Source organism: Emys orbicularis, chromosome 7 (assembly GCF_028017835.1).
Source record: "Emys orbicularis isolate rEmyOrb1 chromosome 7, rEmyOrb1.hap1, whole genome shotgun sequence".
In the NCBI taxonomy this organism is placed as follows: Eukaryota; Metazoa; Chordata; order Testudines; family Emydidae; genus Emys; species Emys orbicularis.
The window spans coordinates 69,589,010-69,603,724 of NC_088689.1; the positions used below are offsets into that span (position 1 = coordinate 69,589,010).

The 14,715-nt window shown below is 43.9% G+C and overlaps 1 protein-coding gene across 1 annotated transcript; it reads left to right on the forward strand.

The window, feature by feature from the left end:
- The first annotated feature begins 2,861 nt into the window (after positions 1 to 2,861).
- LOC135881905 (bone morphogenetic protein 2-like) lies at positions 2,862 to 10,168 on the forward strand. Its single transcript, XM_065408639.1, has 5 exons — positions 2,862 to 3,153; positions 3,786 to 3,925; positions 4,870 to 4,986; positions 6,260 to 6,461; positions 9,717 to 10,168. The coding sequence occupies exons 1-5, from the start codon at positions 2,862 to 2,864 to the stop codon at positions 10,166 to 10,168; spliced, it is 1,203 nt and encodes a 400-aa protein (XP_065264711.1).
- The last annotated feature ends 4,547 nt before the right edge of the window (positions 10,169 to 14,715 follow it).

Sequence of the window (14,715 nt, forward strand, 5' to 3'; positions counted from 1 at the left end):
GGAAAGCACCAAAGAGAGGCCCAGTTTCATTATTATTAGATCCATTTTACAGATGGGGAAAAATGAGATGCAGAGCAATGAAGTGACTTGTCCTAGGGGCAGAGCTGAGAATGCACGAGTTCTGGCCACCACTACACAACATGTCCTGGAAAACACTACAAATGTTCTATTAGACGCAACTCCACTGATATTTCACCTAGTTCCTGAGAGGGGATGGGTTGCAGGCAACTGGTTCTGTGCAGTTTTATTTACTGTGGTCTCGTCTACTTGAGAACACTGCATTGATTTGACTCAAGGTGTGGTTTAGTTAAACTGGTGCAGACCCCTGTGTGAATGCTCTTATTTCCATGTAAGAAGGACTTATTGCAGTTTAACATAAATCAATTAGAAATTGGTTTTAGCGCTCTCACAGTAAGCCACTTAAACCAATATAAGAGCATCCACACTAGAGCCTACACCAGCTTAACTAAATTGGTTTAGACACTGATTTAAATTACACGTTCATGTAGACAAAGCCTAAGAGACATCTGCATGGAGACAGAGGATCTGCCCCATGGTCCTTCGTTGCTTAGTTCATCTGCTTCTGCTGCTCATGTTCCACCTGAGGTCATCTTCTTATGTAATACCATGCTTAGCTGCCAGGGAGAGGTGGATGTCACCTGCATGGGATCCTACAGAGCTGAGGACCGCCAAAGCTGCTAGGCTCCTGTTGTCATGCTGCGTCTTTAAAACTTACAACAGCACAAGGGAAACAGAAAGGACAATAGCAAAACTCTCCATGCCATGTTGCTCAATTGCATTTCCATGAGATGTTATGCATGAGGTACGGAGGGGCAATGGGCTCCTTTGCTCTTCCCAAAAGGCAGAGATAGACCTGGACAGTGTCAATTCCAGATCCAGAATCTGAGCTTCATACATGCAAAATTTGGGAGTGCCTGGCCCGGGGGGTTGGATCAGACCCAGCTGTTCTTCTGTATTATTATTATTTATTTGTATTATGGTAGCATTGAGTCCCCAGCTCCATTGTGCTAGGCACTGTACATGCACATAATGATTCTTTTAATTGTTTCTGGACTCAACTGGTAGTTGTCCTTCACCTGGTGAGGAAGGGCTGGTATCAGGGAACAATAACACGATTAGACTCCTGGGGTAGAGCGATCCGGCGGCTTAGTTGGCCTAAGACAGGGGTCGGCAACCTTTCAGAAGTGGTGTGCCGAGTCTTCATTTATTCACTCTGATTTAAGGTTTCGCATGCCAGTAATACATTTTAATGGTTTTAGAAGGTCTCTGTCTATAAGTCTATAATATATAACCAAACTATTGTTGTATGTAAAGTAAATAAGGTTTTTAAAATGTTTAAGAAGCTTCATTTAAAATTAAATTAAAATGCAGAGCCCCTCGGACCGGTGGGCAGGACCCAGGCAGTGTGAGTGCCACTGAAAATCAGCTCGCGTGCTGCCTTTGGCACGTGTGCCATAGGTTACCTGCCTCTGGCCTAAGATTTGGGTTTATTTCTCACTCCAGTCCGATACTGCATTTTAGTGCCACATCCACTCCTGCCTCTGTGAATTGCATTTTATAAGGCCAAGATGAAAATGAAGGGAATTCGCTGCTGCTTCTGTTCACCCTCCTTGTGTGCCCTTTAAACCAGGCATTCTCAACCTTTTTCTTTCTGAGGCCCACCCCCAACGGCCTGCCTGTGCCACAACTGTTTTTCTGCATATAAAAGCCATGGCCAGCATTAGGCGGTAGCAATCAGGGCAATTGCCCAGGGACCAACGCCACAAGGGGCCCTACAAAGCTAAGTTTCTCAGGCTTTGGCGTCAGCCCTAGGTGGCAGCGGTCCCATACGGCAGGGCTTCATCTTTCTGCCCTGGGCCCCAGCAAGTCTAATGCCGGCCCTGCTTGGCAGACCCCCTGAAACCAGCTCGCGACCCCGCGGTGGGCCCTGGACTCCTGGTTGAGAACTACTGCTTTAAACCACTGGGTGGTTCATACACAGCCAACTTCTGCCTTTTCTTCTCTGAGGCTGGGAACTGACCGTAGATCTCCTGAGCCCCACTCCAGTGCCTTAACCACAAGCCCATCCTTCCTTCCTGCTCTAACAAATAGTGCATGAGGGGTACAGAAGGACAAAGAAGAGAAGCAGCTGGAGGAACAGAAACTGATCTCTCCTATCACTGAAGGTATTGCACATTCAGGGAACTACAAACAAATGGCTTCTTTGATGCTTACAAGAGTGGAAATGACACTCCCCTAATTGAGACTGAATCCCTGTATGTGTACTTTCACAGTCCTTAAGCTTCAATAATGGGGGTAGGGTGTGGGTCTCATTACAAGACCATCCCTGCATAACCCAGCTGGCCAGGGAAAGGACCATCCAATGGGGTGTTTGATTAGGGAAAGCAGTGCATGCTTAGCACGGTTACAGGTTTAAGGCCAAGGACTGAAAAGGGGGACTGTATCTTAGACCTAGAAAAGAACAGAAAAGTCCATCTTTCCCACCCTCTTCTGGTGACTGGAGGGGGGCTAGCTGCAGCAGGGATGCTGACAAAGGCCTGGAATAAAGCAATAAGTCAGAGGTGTTGATTCAGGCTGTTTAGCCAGCTAGTTGTGTTGCTTGTCCACTTTGTCACTTGCAGGAACTCCGCCCATGACCACACCACCACCAAGTGGGTGCTCAGATTTGTCATGCAAAACCTTATAGAGCTGGTGGGGTGGATTTCTCAGCCCATTTGGGAGGCTTGGCTGCCAGTGACAAGTACCTGCTGGAGCTCTGCACTCCTCAAAGACTCCAGACCAGAGCACACCTGAGCTGCAGCTGCACTTCTCCTGTAACAGCCGAAGAGGATCCAGTTGACATGGCGGCATCCCAGGCCTGGCGCTGCCTCGCATTGCTGCTCCTGCTGCTCTGTGACCCCGCTCGCTTGTCCAGGGTGCCCGTGCGGACGCAGAGGAAAGGGATTCTCGCCGAAGCCATGCGGAGACTGCAGGAGGTCTTTGACATTGAGGCCTTGCCCCATGATGTCCTGCCTCACAGGAAGCCACCCCAGTTTATGGTAGATCTTTTCAATAAGGTGGCAGATTCCAACGGGATCACGAAGGCCCCAGGGCTGCTGGAAGGCAACGTGGTGCGGAGCCTTGAAGACCGAGGTAAGCCACAGAGAAGGAGCCTGGGTTAGGATAAGTGGGACAAGACAAAGCTAGGGAGGCAAATTCACCCCTGGTGTAACTCCACTGAAGCTAATGGGTTTGTGGGGAGAGCAGGGCTGTATATGGGTGGGTGGTGGGGGGGGGGGGGGGATGAAGAGTATGCTGGTGTGTACATGTGTAGGAATGTGGAAGGATGTTGTGTGATGTAAGGTGTTTTGTGTATACATGACCCCTGTAGATTAAACTTTTATATGGAAGCCTTTGATACAAACTCATTGCTACTTAGTGAATGCGGGGGGGGGGGGGGGGGCATCCCGAATTCAGAATAAACACAGGTCTGATTATTTTTTTTTAATTCTTTTAAAATATCCTGTGCACAGAAAATTCAATTTGCTCCATTTTATTAGCGGCCTGGCTCTTGCATGGTTATATGCTTTTGGTTTGCTGTGAAGGTCTATTTTTAATTCTATTTTCACTTCATTGTCTTAAGTCTATCACTATTTTAACACACACATTTGAATAGTTCTTCCTGTTACTGCAGGTGACATATTGCCATTTCCTGGAAAATCAGAGTATTCTTTCTGTGTCTTGCATGTTGGACTGGTTATTAATAGTCCTGGGTTTTTTTCCAGATTATTTTGATCAGTCTTATTTCTACTTCAACATCTCTTCGGTTGGGAGGAATGAACAAATGCTAAAAGCTGAGCTCAGAGTTTTCAAGCTAAATAAAAACCATGTGCCTCAAAAATCTTTTTGGCAACATTTTCTCAAAGTAAGTGGGCGATTATATTATTAACAATAATAACAAATGACTAATTAATCAACAGACAGTGTCTTTAAGCTAACAGAGTTAAAAAAATCAAGCATGAAAGAAATGAGACTGAAACCAACTACCCCATGAAACTATCCTGTGTTTTATGCGATTACTGCCAGCAATTTAGAAGTTTGACTTCAACAAGCAAAGCAATACAGCCAGGGTTTTGGTTTTGTTGCTATGCTATTTCTTTTTTTCCTTGAGCTTTTTTCAATGAAACATTCATGCTGCCAAACAATCTACTGGTTTATCTGTGCAAAAGCAAACAGGACAGTTCAGTGATCCCTGAAGGTGAGCTCAAACCACAGCCAAGCTATCCCGGTTTTTGAGAAATTTGCAATCCAGATCCAAATTCTGCAGCTCCCTCCAGTCCATCTCTAGGGAATCAGGTGGCCTGTAAACCCAATGGGCAAATATGTGGGGCAACAGGAAACTTGGGACAATATCAAGTAGTCAAAAGAGACAAAAAATAGATGGCCAGGTGATTTTTCCATTTGCAGATATTTCTTTTTGTGTGGCTCTTAGTACATGAGATAATATCCAAGTGCTGAGAGAATATTCACTGGTTTTTTTGTTATGTGTTTTTTCATTATGATTACCAGATATACAGGTTCTTATTTATTACTTACCCCTAAAAAAATACTGAGGATTAGGGGTATATCTATCTATCTAGGGTTAGGGATCTAGATAGACCTATCTGTAGGTATTTAGTAGATTTACATTACTTCTTGCCCTTATGGGAAGCTGACCAGAAGCAACTTTTTAGTTTCAGTCTAGGTCAACAGACAGGGTGAATCCATCCAGGAAGTGGAGGAAATGTGTTTCTTTGATGCTGATCTCTTTGCTGGAGACCATCAATTGTTCCCCATTTAATTTTGTTTTGTTGTATTACCATATTCAAGGTGGATGTGTATGAGCTTTTGGACAGGGGAAGTAAGCCGCAGAGAAGAAATCTCATTTCATCCAGACTACTGTCTTTGTATACCGAAGGCTGGGAGGTGTTCAATGTCACGCAGACAGTAAGCGGAGAATTCTTAATTCCGTTGCTTTTTATGCTAAAGATATTGTAACAAATTCATGGCCATGGGCTAGGAACTTCATGCTGGATACCAAAACTTCAGGGCACTAGCAGAGACAGAACCTTAAATTCTCTAGCTCCAAAGCCACAAGTCTGATAACCTGAGCTTATTAACTGGTAGCAGCATACGGCCTGCAACAGCCCAATGACCTTAACTCTGCTCATAGTAACAGCATACAATAACTACATAATTATTATTAAAGCATTTTAATGTTTGCGGTCCCAGGATAGATGGCATCGATTTCTTCGGATAAATTGGTTTTTCATTTTCTTTTTATGCTCATGACATCACTGTAGGGCAGAGTTAAGGTTATTTGGGTGCTTTAGCTTTGTATTTTCCATACCTTAATATCTCTGGATCCTTATAAATGTAACCTTAACTCTAAATCTCTTTGGTTTGTAATACATGTTTTGGAGATGCCCTTACATTATTGATATGTGCTCTCAACCTTATCTCCAGCTGAACCTGTTTTTTTTGGTGTGGGGAATTTCACTTAAAAAACAAAATTAACCATCTGATATCAGTAATGAGTTGAAAATCTGTACTATCAGCCTTATCTAATTATTTTATTCTATGTTTAAGATCAGATTCACAAGCATGCTGTGGATGACTGGTTGAATTGCCTCTGATGTGTTACAATGGCTTCAGCCAAGAGTGACCTGAGCCAGTGACTTAGCCTTACCTGTTAGTCCACAATCATAATAGTCAGATTCAGCTATTGTTAATAACTTAGCTTGATTGCTAATTTCTTCAGATGTAGCCTGAGTGTGAGATTTAAATGAGTTTTAACAATATGGAAAGTCTGGAGTCTGTATTATTCCATTATTAAGATTACTTGGGAAAAGAGAGGTCTGAAAAAGGGTACTAAATTCCTGGCAAGGATCAATTTTAAAATTAATTTTAACTCATAGATTAATCAATCAATGTATTAGTAAATTCTCCAAAAAATAATTCTGTATTTAAAGGTAAGGGCTGTGGTTTTGGGGAAGTTACACTGTATGCTTCATACAACACAAAGATGGTGAGTCCCTGGTTTAAGTACAAAACTCAATTTAACCTTAACTAGGCAGTCACAACTATTGTCTTCATAATAATATACATATCTCCTGACAATCCTTTAGCCTATTCCTTCTTCCCCCATATAAATATTACTTAGTCCTAATGAGACAGACTTATTCAAATGATCTTTTCCGCTTTTCTTTTTTGTTCCGAGGTTTCCAAATGGTTTGGAAACAGCAGCACTAACCATGGCTTTTTGATCACTACAACTCATCTATCTAAAACCAAAATGGAATCCAACTTCGTCAAGTTTGCCAAGAGCCGGCACAATATGCGAGACAGTAGGAATGCTTTCTTGGTCCTCTTCACCAATAATGACAGACAGAAATCTTCCAGCTTCCTGCCCTCTTCCACTGGTAAGACAATGCAACAGTAACTCTTTGAACAGACGCTCCCTTTAATTAGTTCCGTTACTTCCTCATGCATTTTCTGCAGATAGTTTCATTAGTCACATGCAGTTTCTGACACTGAAACTGATTCTGGTTTGCCACTGTCAAAAGCTTGCTTTGATATAATCATTTTATTATTTACCTCCTGTAGTGGGTCACCAGACATTTTAGGCCAGGTCTGTACTAGGAGCGCTTTGCTGGTATAGTTATACTAGTATTCTATACAGGCAAAGCACTCCTAGTTTGGAGGCAGTTTAGACCAGCAAAACTGAAGCTTATTCGAGCCCCACCATGAGCAAAACAAGTTATACTGACAAAAGTGCAGTTTTGCCTGGTATAACTGCATCTACACTAGGTGCTTTTACCAGCACAGCTATGTCAGTCCCAAAACACAACTCATCACATCCCTGACCAACACAGCTATGCTATGCCAACAAAAGTTTGTAATCTTCAGTCTACAGACCCGGCCTAAGTATGTCTTCTCTTCATGCCCACCATTCTAGTCAAAGGTGTAGAACCAGTGACTCCCAACCTATGAGCATGCAATGTCAACTCCACCAATATGTGGAGTTCAGGACCTCATGGGATGCAAGGTAGTGCTGGGAAAGAGGACACAAAATGATAGGGAGGGTAGCAAGCAGAAGGGGGGAAAGGAGATACACTGGAGGAAGGGAGAGAAGAGGGCCAGAAGGGAAGACAGGCTGGAAGTGTCACTCAGATTGTGTGTTTGTGTGTGTGTGCGCATGTGTCCACCATGCAACGTTTTAGTAAGTTAAAGAAAAAAATTGGAATTTATACTACAAAGGTTTCCTATTTATTAAATTTATCTCCCACAAAAAATGTGATGGCTATGAAGCTAAGGTTGCAGGCTCATATCAGGCTTCAGTGCATATTACCTTTCAAGCAGGTAAACAACAAACAGAATAACACAAACAAAAATGAGAACCCAGGAATGCAGAGGTAAGGTTGCAGTTCTCAAACGAGGCACTCAAGCCACCTTAACTCAGCCCCTGTAGAGAGATGTTCATACCATCTTTCCTTCTTTCCCTGTAGACTATCGAAAGCATGCTTGAGAGAATGTTGGTTTTTATCTTTTGTTTCCCACAATCATGTCTTTAATACTAAGGGTGATGATTTGTCACTTCTTATGTATCTAACATCCTGACAGGGCCATAAGCGGTTAGAAAATGGAGTTATGCAGTATCTGTATTCTCTACTTGACAAACCTCCTAGGGTACCTCAGAGGGGAATGCTATTGCTGCAAGCTACAAATCATCTCAGGAGGTCCACAAAGAGGAGGGACTCGGTGAGCACTAAGCTTGGGGAACAGAAGATCAGGAAGGCAACCCCTTCACTCCTGTGGACCTTCTGAGGTCTGCAAAAGCCCTCGGAGAAACTAAGGAGGCTTCTTGGTCCCTCACTCAGGAGGCTGGCCAGGGTTTCCTTAGGGGCTGAGTTACAATTTTAGGTCTATCTGTGCAAGGAAAAGGAGTAGAAAACTTTTAGTTATTTTATTTAGGTAAGAAAGTGACCTGCCAAGGAAAAATATATTGTGTTTATATCTACTTTTGCTTCTTTATGACTCATAATAAAAGCCAAAAGGGTGTTTTGTTTTGTTTGTTTAAAAAGGAGGAAGGGTTCTGCTTCTTCTTTATTTACATTAGACTTGCAGGTCCTGTCTAGGCTGGAAGATTCTACATGACTGGAGAGCTTATGCAAATGGTGATATCACAAAATGGAAGTTCAGCTGTCCAGAGGGGAAGGGGTTTTTAGTCGGGCAGTTTAAAACTTTTTTTGCTTTTGCTTTTGGTTTGTATTCTAAAATGTTGATTTAACTGCAATGACTAACTGACACTTTGAATAAGGGAAGTCTTTGTTAACTGTTCAATACTTCACCTCTTAAATTACAACAAACATCCCTTACACCTCCCACTGATCCTCTACCAGAGCTAAGAGAGATTAATCTTTACAGTCCTGATACGTCCAAATAAATAAAACTTAAAAATAAACTTTCCAGCCTTATTTGTACATCAGAAAGGACCCAAACAAGACAACATCGTGCTGGCTCATGAGAACCAGACAGTGAAACTGACTAGAAAAAAAAGTAAAACAGACCTGCCTAGTGTCAAGTTTACAGTGAAATTCTGGCTCCCTGTCCAGTAAAAGGACTTTATGTTGTGGCTTGGAGACAGAATCCTGCTTCTCAGTGTAGGGAACCTTTGCCCCATCTACAATTTGTGGTCAATAAATCTGGGCAGTCCATGTTTCTCTGGTTCTCTCCATTTCTTTCCCCTCCGCCTTCTTATACAGAGACATGACCAGACTTGGCTTCGTAGTGCAGGGAGCTGTGCAGTCTCCAACTGTTTCATGATTTCCTGACCCTTTGCTTTGTATTCGCACTGCTTTTTGGGTCTTGCATGCCAAGTTGAAGCTATACATATTCAGACTGGAAATAAGGTGTGCATTTTGAACATAGGATCAGGATGAGGATAATGAATCATTGGAACAACGTACCAAGGGTCGTGGTGGATTCTCCATCATTGGCAATTTTTAAATCAATATTGGATTTTTACTTTTTTTAAAGCTAGGCTGTAGTTCAAAAGGGATCCTTCTGGAGGAGTTCTCTGGCCTGTGTTACACAGGAGATCAGACTAGATGATCACAATGGTCCCTTCTGGCCTTGGAATCTAGGACTCTACGAAGAAGACTTCAGTATTTGGTCCTGAGGGAAGTGCAGCCTAATGTATAAGTATTTAAGATTTATAATACTGTCATTGTCTAAGGCTATGTCTACACTCCGAGCTGGGAATGTGATTCCCCTGCCTGTGTATACGTACTCACACTAACTATCGTTGAGTAGCGGTGTAGCCACGGAAGCACGGGTAGCACAGTGGAGACATGACTAAGCCATGGGTAGCATGCACATGGCGAAGCCATGCCTCCACTGCAACTGCCTGCACTATTGTGGCTGTGCTGCTATTTGTATTCGTGTTAGCTCAATGAAAGCCAGCCTATGTGTATACGGACAGGAGCAACCACAACCCTTACTCGTGGTATAGATGAAGCATAAGTGTCATGGTCGTTACCCATTTTGTTTAAATCTATGTATTTCATGGGGACTGTCTCCTTTGAGAGCAATAAACTCCACCCAACGTATAGACAGAAATACTGTGTTCTTCATGACAAAGGTTTACTTACCACGTCATGTCCTCTTGCTTTCAGAATTCCAGCCATCCTTGCCTGAAGACGATACTTCATCACACCTACCTCACCAAAACGAGGTCTTTGCAAACATCAGAGTGAACAAAAGCAGAAGAATTCGGGATACCTCCTTCTTCTCCCCCAAAGACCGAATTGTGCCATGCCAGCTCAATGATCTCTTCGTCGACTTCCATGAAATTGGTTGGGCGGGGTGGATCATTTCCCCACGTGGCTACAAGGCTTATTATTGCAAAGGGGCCTGCCTGTTCCCCTTAGGGGAAAGTCTAAGAGCGACCAACCATGCTACCGTCCAGTCCATAGTGCATACGCTGAAACTGTCCAAAGACGTCAGCACGCCGTGCTGTGTCCCAGACAAACTGAGTTCCATCAGCATTATGTACTTTGACGACAATGAGAATGTTGTCCTTAAGAATTATAAAGACATGGTGGCCACGAGCTGTGGTTGTCACTAACAAGAGCCCTTTCTGTCTGCAACTGACTTGCATCTGGACTCAGTGCACCTGTTCTCCACAGCCCCAGTGGTGCTGGAACAACTTTTATAGTGAGGGTGCTGAAGGTGGATACCATGTATTTGGGTTGTTATTTCTACGTCAAGCCGGGGGGGCGGTATCACCCCTAGTTCCAGCACCTATGCACAGCTCTTGTGATGATCAGTTTAATAACATGTCAGATAAGGGGGGAGCCAGGCAGTCAGCTTTGAAATGGCTCCACCTCCAGGCCCCACCCATGGGACTGCAGCAGAGAGGAGAATGCTACCAAACTCTACAGACTTGCTGACTTTTCAAAGGGTCCCACGCCGCCCGACCTGTGGCGACAATGCAGGGAAGGTGTGGGGGGTGCTTCTGTATATACAAACCAGTGGGACCGAGCAGAACTTGGCTTAAGCAGGGCTATAACATAAAATCCTGAGCATTTTAGGCAGAACCATTTTTAGAAAACACCTCTGTTTGGTTAGAGTCTAGTTGTTGGAGCAGGGAGCCAGGACTCCTGCATTCTATCCCTGGCTGTGGGAGGGGAGTGGGATCTAGTAGTTAGAACGGGGGAGGGGGGAGTCTGAGAGTCAGGACTTCAGGGTTCTGTTCCATGCTTGGAGGGCGGGGGGCATCCTCTGCAGCTGGTTCCCAGGCCAGGCCCGCTCCCGATCTGCGTATCCGTCTAGTGCCCCTTTCCAGGGACCTGGGTTTCTGTAGACTGCTCCTCTATGGTTAGTGTCGTTCATAGCCACTACGACACTAAACTATAGAGACCCCCCAAAAGTCCTCCAGGACAGTAAGAGCACATTCCTCCCTGAGCCCAGGAGATCGGGTGGGAGCTGGGGACTACACTTTAGGCAGGGGCTGTATGGTCAAGCATGTCTGTGGGTGGATTCAGAGAGGGGGCTGGAACCTGGAGGGGGAGGAGGGGAAGTGGAAGGAGAGGAGCTGGGGCAAAGGAACCTGGAATGGGGGTGGGCAGAGAGAGATTTTATGCAAATGAACTAATACATATTTATCAAATATGCAAATATGGCATTGCTCTATTTGCATGGGCTCCAGATTTGTAGGCCTACAACCCTAAGGGTCAGGTCCCACCCCAGTACCAAGGGGGCCCCAACAGTGCTGGGCACATAGTGGCAGAGCTGTTCCTCAGCCTTGATTCAACACCTGCCTGGCACACCAGTGCCTGCATGGGCAGTTGCCCAGCATGGCCCATTACACTCCCCTGCCCCCTACCCTTTCTAAAGCGAGAGGGAGACCATGCTGCCCAGGCTGCAGGAACAGCTCTTTCTGCTGTGCGTACATGGCAAATGTCTGCCATGTCTTGATGCCTTTTTCCACTTTGTCACATGCTCTGGACCTGTGTATGATAAAGGTTAACGATGCAGGATAGACATTAGAAATAGCAAAACACATTGCTAAGCAAATATTGTAATTTCTTCAAGTTCAACAGTAACTTCCTGGAGACATGTCGGCTGCAGAGAGCTGGAGAAAATATTTATACTGTAGGGAGCTATCTTTGTTTCTGTAAATAGCAACTTCTGTAATTAGCAAATTGCCAAATTGTTTTTACTGTATTAAATAAATGTGTGGAATATTTTTAATTAATCTGTAATAGAGTTATTTAATTTTCCAATAAAATTATGAAATACGTCTTCAATGTATGTTATTGCAATGTTATTACATTGGTCAGTTTCCCTTATAAGGCCTGGTCCAATGCTCATTGAAAACAATGGACACATTTCCATTGCCTTCAGTGGGTGCTGAATCAGGCCCTAAACTCCCATGGCAAAATTGAAAAAACAAAACAAAATATCTATCCGTATGCGCTTGATCCTGTAGTCGTCATTCAAATAAAACTCACACTAAAGCTTTCTAGGATTTTTGCCTGAGTACCATCAGCAAGCTCAGATCCACTGGGATTAGCCCGAGTCACTTTTTTTTGCCAATGCCTAAGTAATTTGAGTCCCAAGCTATACTTTTTGAAAGACTGTTTCAGTTTGTTGGCATATAAAGTTCTTAAGGGCAAAAAAGCCCAGTTGTGTTCCTATATTATACACTCCCATGAATATAGAGAGTTGTATGAAGCTATTGCAATTATATTAACAGATCCAAATTATAAAGATTAATGCTTTGTAGAGCCATAGAGTTAAAAGAGACCACAAGGGTCATCTAGTCTAACCCCCAAATGTGGCTCAAACTCAAACCCATTGAATAACTTATTCTGTCATAAATCTAGAAGGCCAATGTGCTACTCATTAAACCATAGATCCTGGCGATAAAGTGTATAAACTTCAGAGCATAAACTGATCCCCACCTTGGGTCAGGAAGGCACCTGCTCCCATGGTACAGTGACACATGATTAGATGGCCAATTCAGCCCTTGTGTAATTCCACTGAGGACAGTAAAGGCCAGATTTCCAAAGGTGAGCTGCCTAACTCATTGAAATCAAAGGGAGTTAGGCACTTCAGATGCTTTTGAAAATAATACCTCTGATAATCTGGCCCTATGTGTAGTTACACCAGGAGTGAATTTGACCTTGAGTGTTTTATACCTTCCTCTGAACCACCTTTCCCAGGCCACTCTCAAAGGCCAAAGACTAACATTCCTAGGTCTCCATCCTTGGAAAACTATTAAAGTGACCCTGTTTGGCCCCAGAAGTAGCTGCATTTCAGTGTTGGGTGAAATGATTCCTGACACCTTTGCTGCAAAAGATATCTGTTTGATGTGCATTTCGGAGAGGGCTGAGGATTGCTTCCCAGAATGATGAAGGGGCAAAAAGGAGCTTTTTTTGCAGGTGACTGCATTCCTGTTTGAAAAGTTAATTTCAATGCTGCTGGGACTTTCCTGAACTTATTATTTAGGCTGCAAATTCTTTGGCATGGGGACTTTTTGTTCTGTTTGTACAGCACCTGACACAATGGGGTCCTGGGCCATGGCAGCCCACTACAGTACAAATAATTCAAAATAATGATTACTTGGTAAGGTGCTAAAATCTTCCATAGGCATCTTTTTATTAGTTAAATACAAATTAATTAAATAAAATAATATGTTTGGAAAGTGCTTTGAGATCCCTTGGAATAACATTCAATAGGTAAATATGTTATGACACTGTTAATAGGACTACAAGCAGAGACAATGTACACAGGGGTTAAAGTAAGACGCAAGCTTCTCTACCTCTCCCTGATGGAGAGAACAGGAGTGTCTTGGAGCTTTCCCTCCTTCCACCTCCTCACTGGGTTTGCCAACTCACCAGGCTTGGGAATCTGAAGTGGGGGCAGCAGATGTTGGTGCCTTGTAGCAGCTTCTGAGGGCTCCCAGCCTTCCCACAGTCGGGGGAGAAGCAGGAGCCCTTGACACGGGAAGAAGAGATGTCCCAGCGAGGAGATCCCAATTCACCTCTTCTCTCAGAAAGGTCTTTCCCCTTGCTGGGTCCACCACCCTCCCAGGGTGAGAGGGGAAGAACTGGCGTCTCTGCCACTGGTTCCCCTTCTCCTTTGACGGCAACAAAATGGTCCAATGAACTTTATTCCCTGTCATGGCACCTACAGTGTGTGAGTGGGGGGAAGACAGTGACTGAATTCAGGAGGGAAGGATGAGAAGGGAGAATGGGAGTTTGTGGAGATGGGTCTAGGAATGGGAGTGGAATTGGGAGGGAGTGGAGGTTGGACGCCACTGACAAAGAGGATAACTGCCTACTACTGTATCCAGCTAAGGGAGTTACTCCTTTAGTAAGTGAAGTCTGTGGTTTGGTGCTGGAGGTCTCGGTTTCAAACCCTTGCTGCTGACTCATAGACGTTCATGTGGCTCGTTGTGGGCCTGCTTGAGAATCCAAACTCCTTTCAGATACTGTATATTTCTTCTCCTGCCAATGTTCTCTTCCCCTTTCTGTGCCCCAGCACCACAAGATGGTCCAATGCTGCATCACCACGTAAAGTTAACTCATGACAATAGCTGTCAAGATGGATACGCTCCCGATCCTACACTGATCTACCATAACTACGAATATATATATTCCCACACACAAAACACTGTTAACTTAAAGTTGCTCAAGTGTTTTTTCTCTTTTAGGTTTTATAGCACTGTCCATCACCATAGTATCTGGGTGCCTTCCATGTAGAGACAATAGCAACAGCGAAAGCCTTCATGGAGTCTCCGGCTCTTCTCCCTTTTTGGATAAAAATTTGGTTTGGGGTAGGACTTTTCTTTTCAAGTTAGAGTTTATTGCTGTAGAACCCCTATTTTATGAACTAATAGTGGATTGAGGAGTTCATAAAATCAAAAAGTTCATAAAATTTAACACCTCAAATCTACAGGAAGTCTGGTGCATAGGTTGCAGTCTGGTGCACTGCATTACGTTCTTCTTGTCCTTCAAACCACTGCAAAGGGCTTCCCAATGCACCAAAGGCATCGGAATGTGAAGGGATGTTGACTTGTTCTTTGTCACCGCTACCTGCCTTATGTGTTTAGTTTTTTTCCTGATGGAAAAAAAATATTCTTATAACTGGCCGTTTGTAAGACTG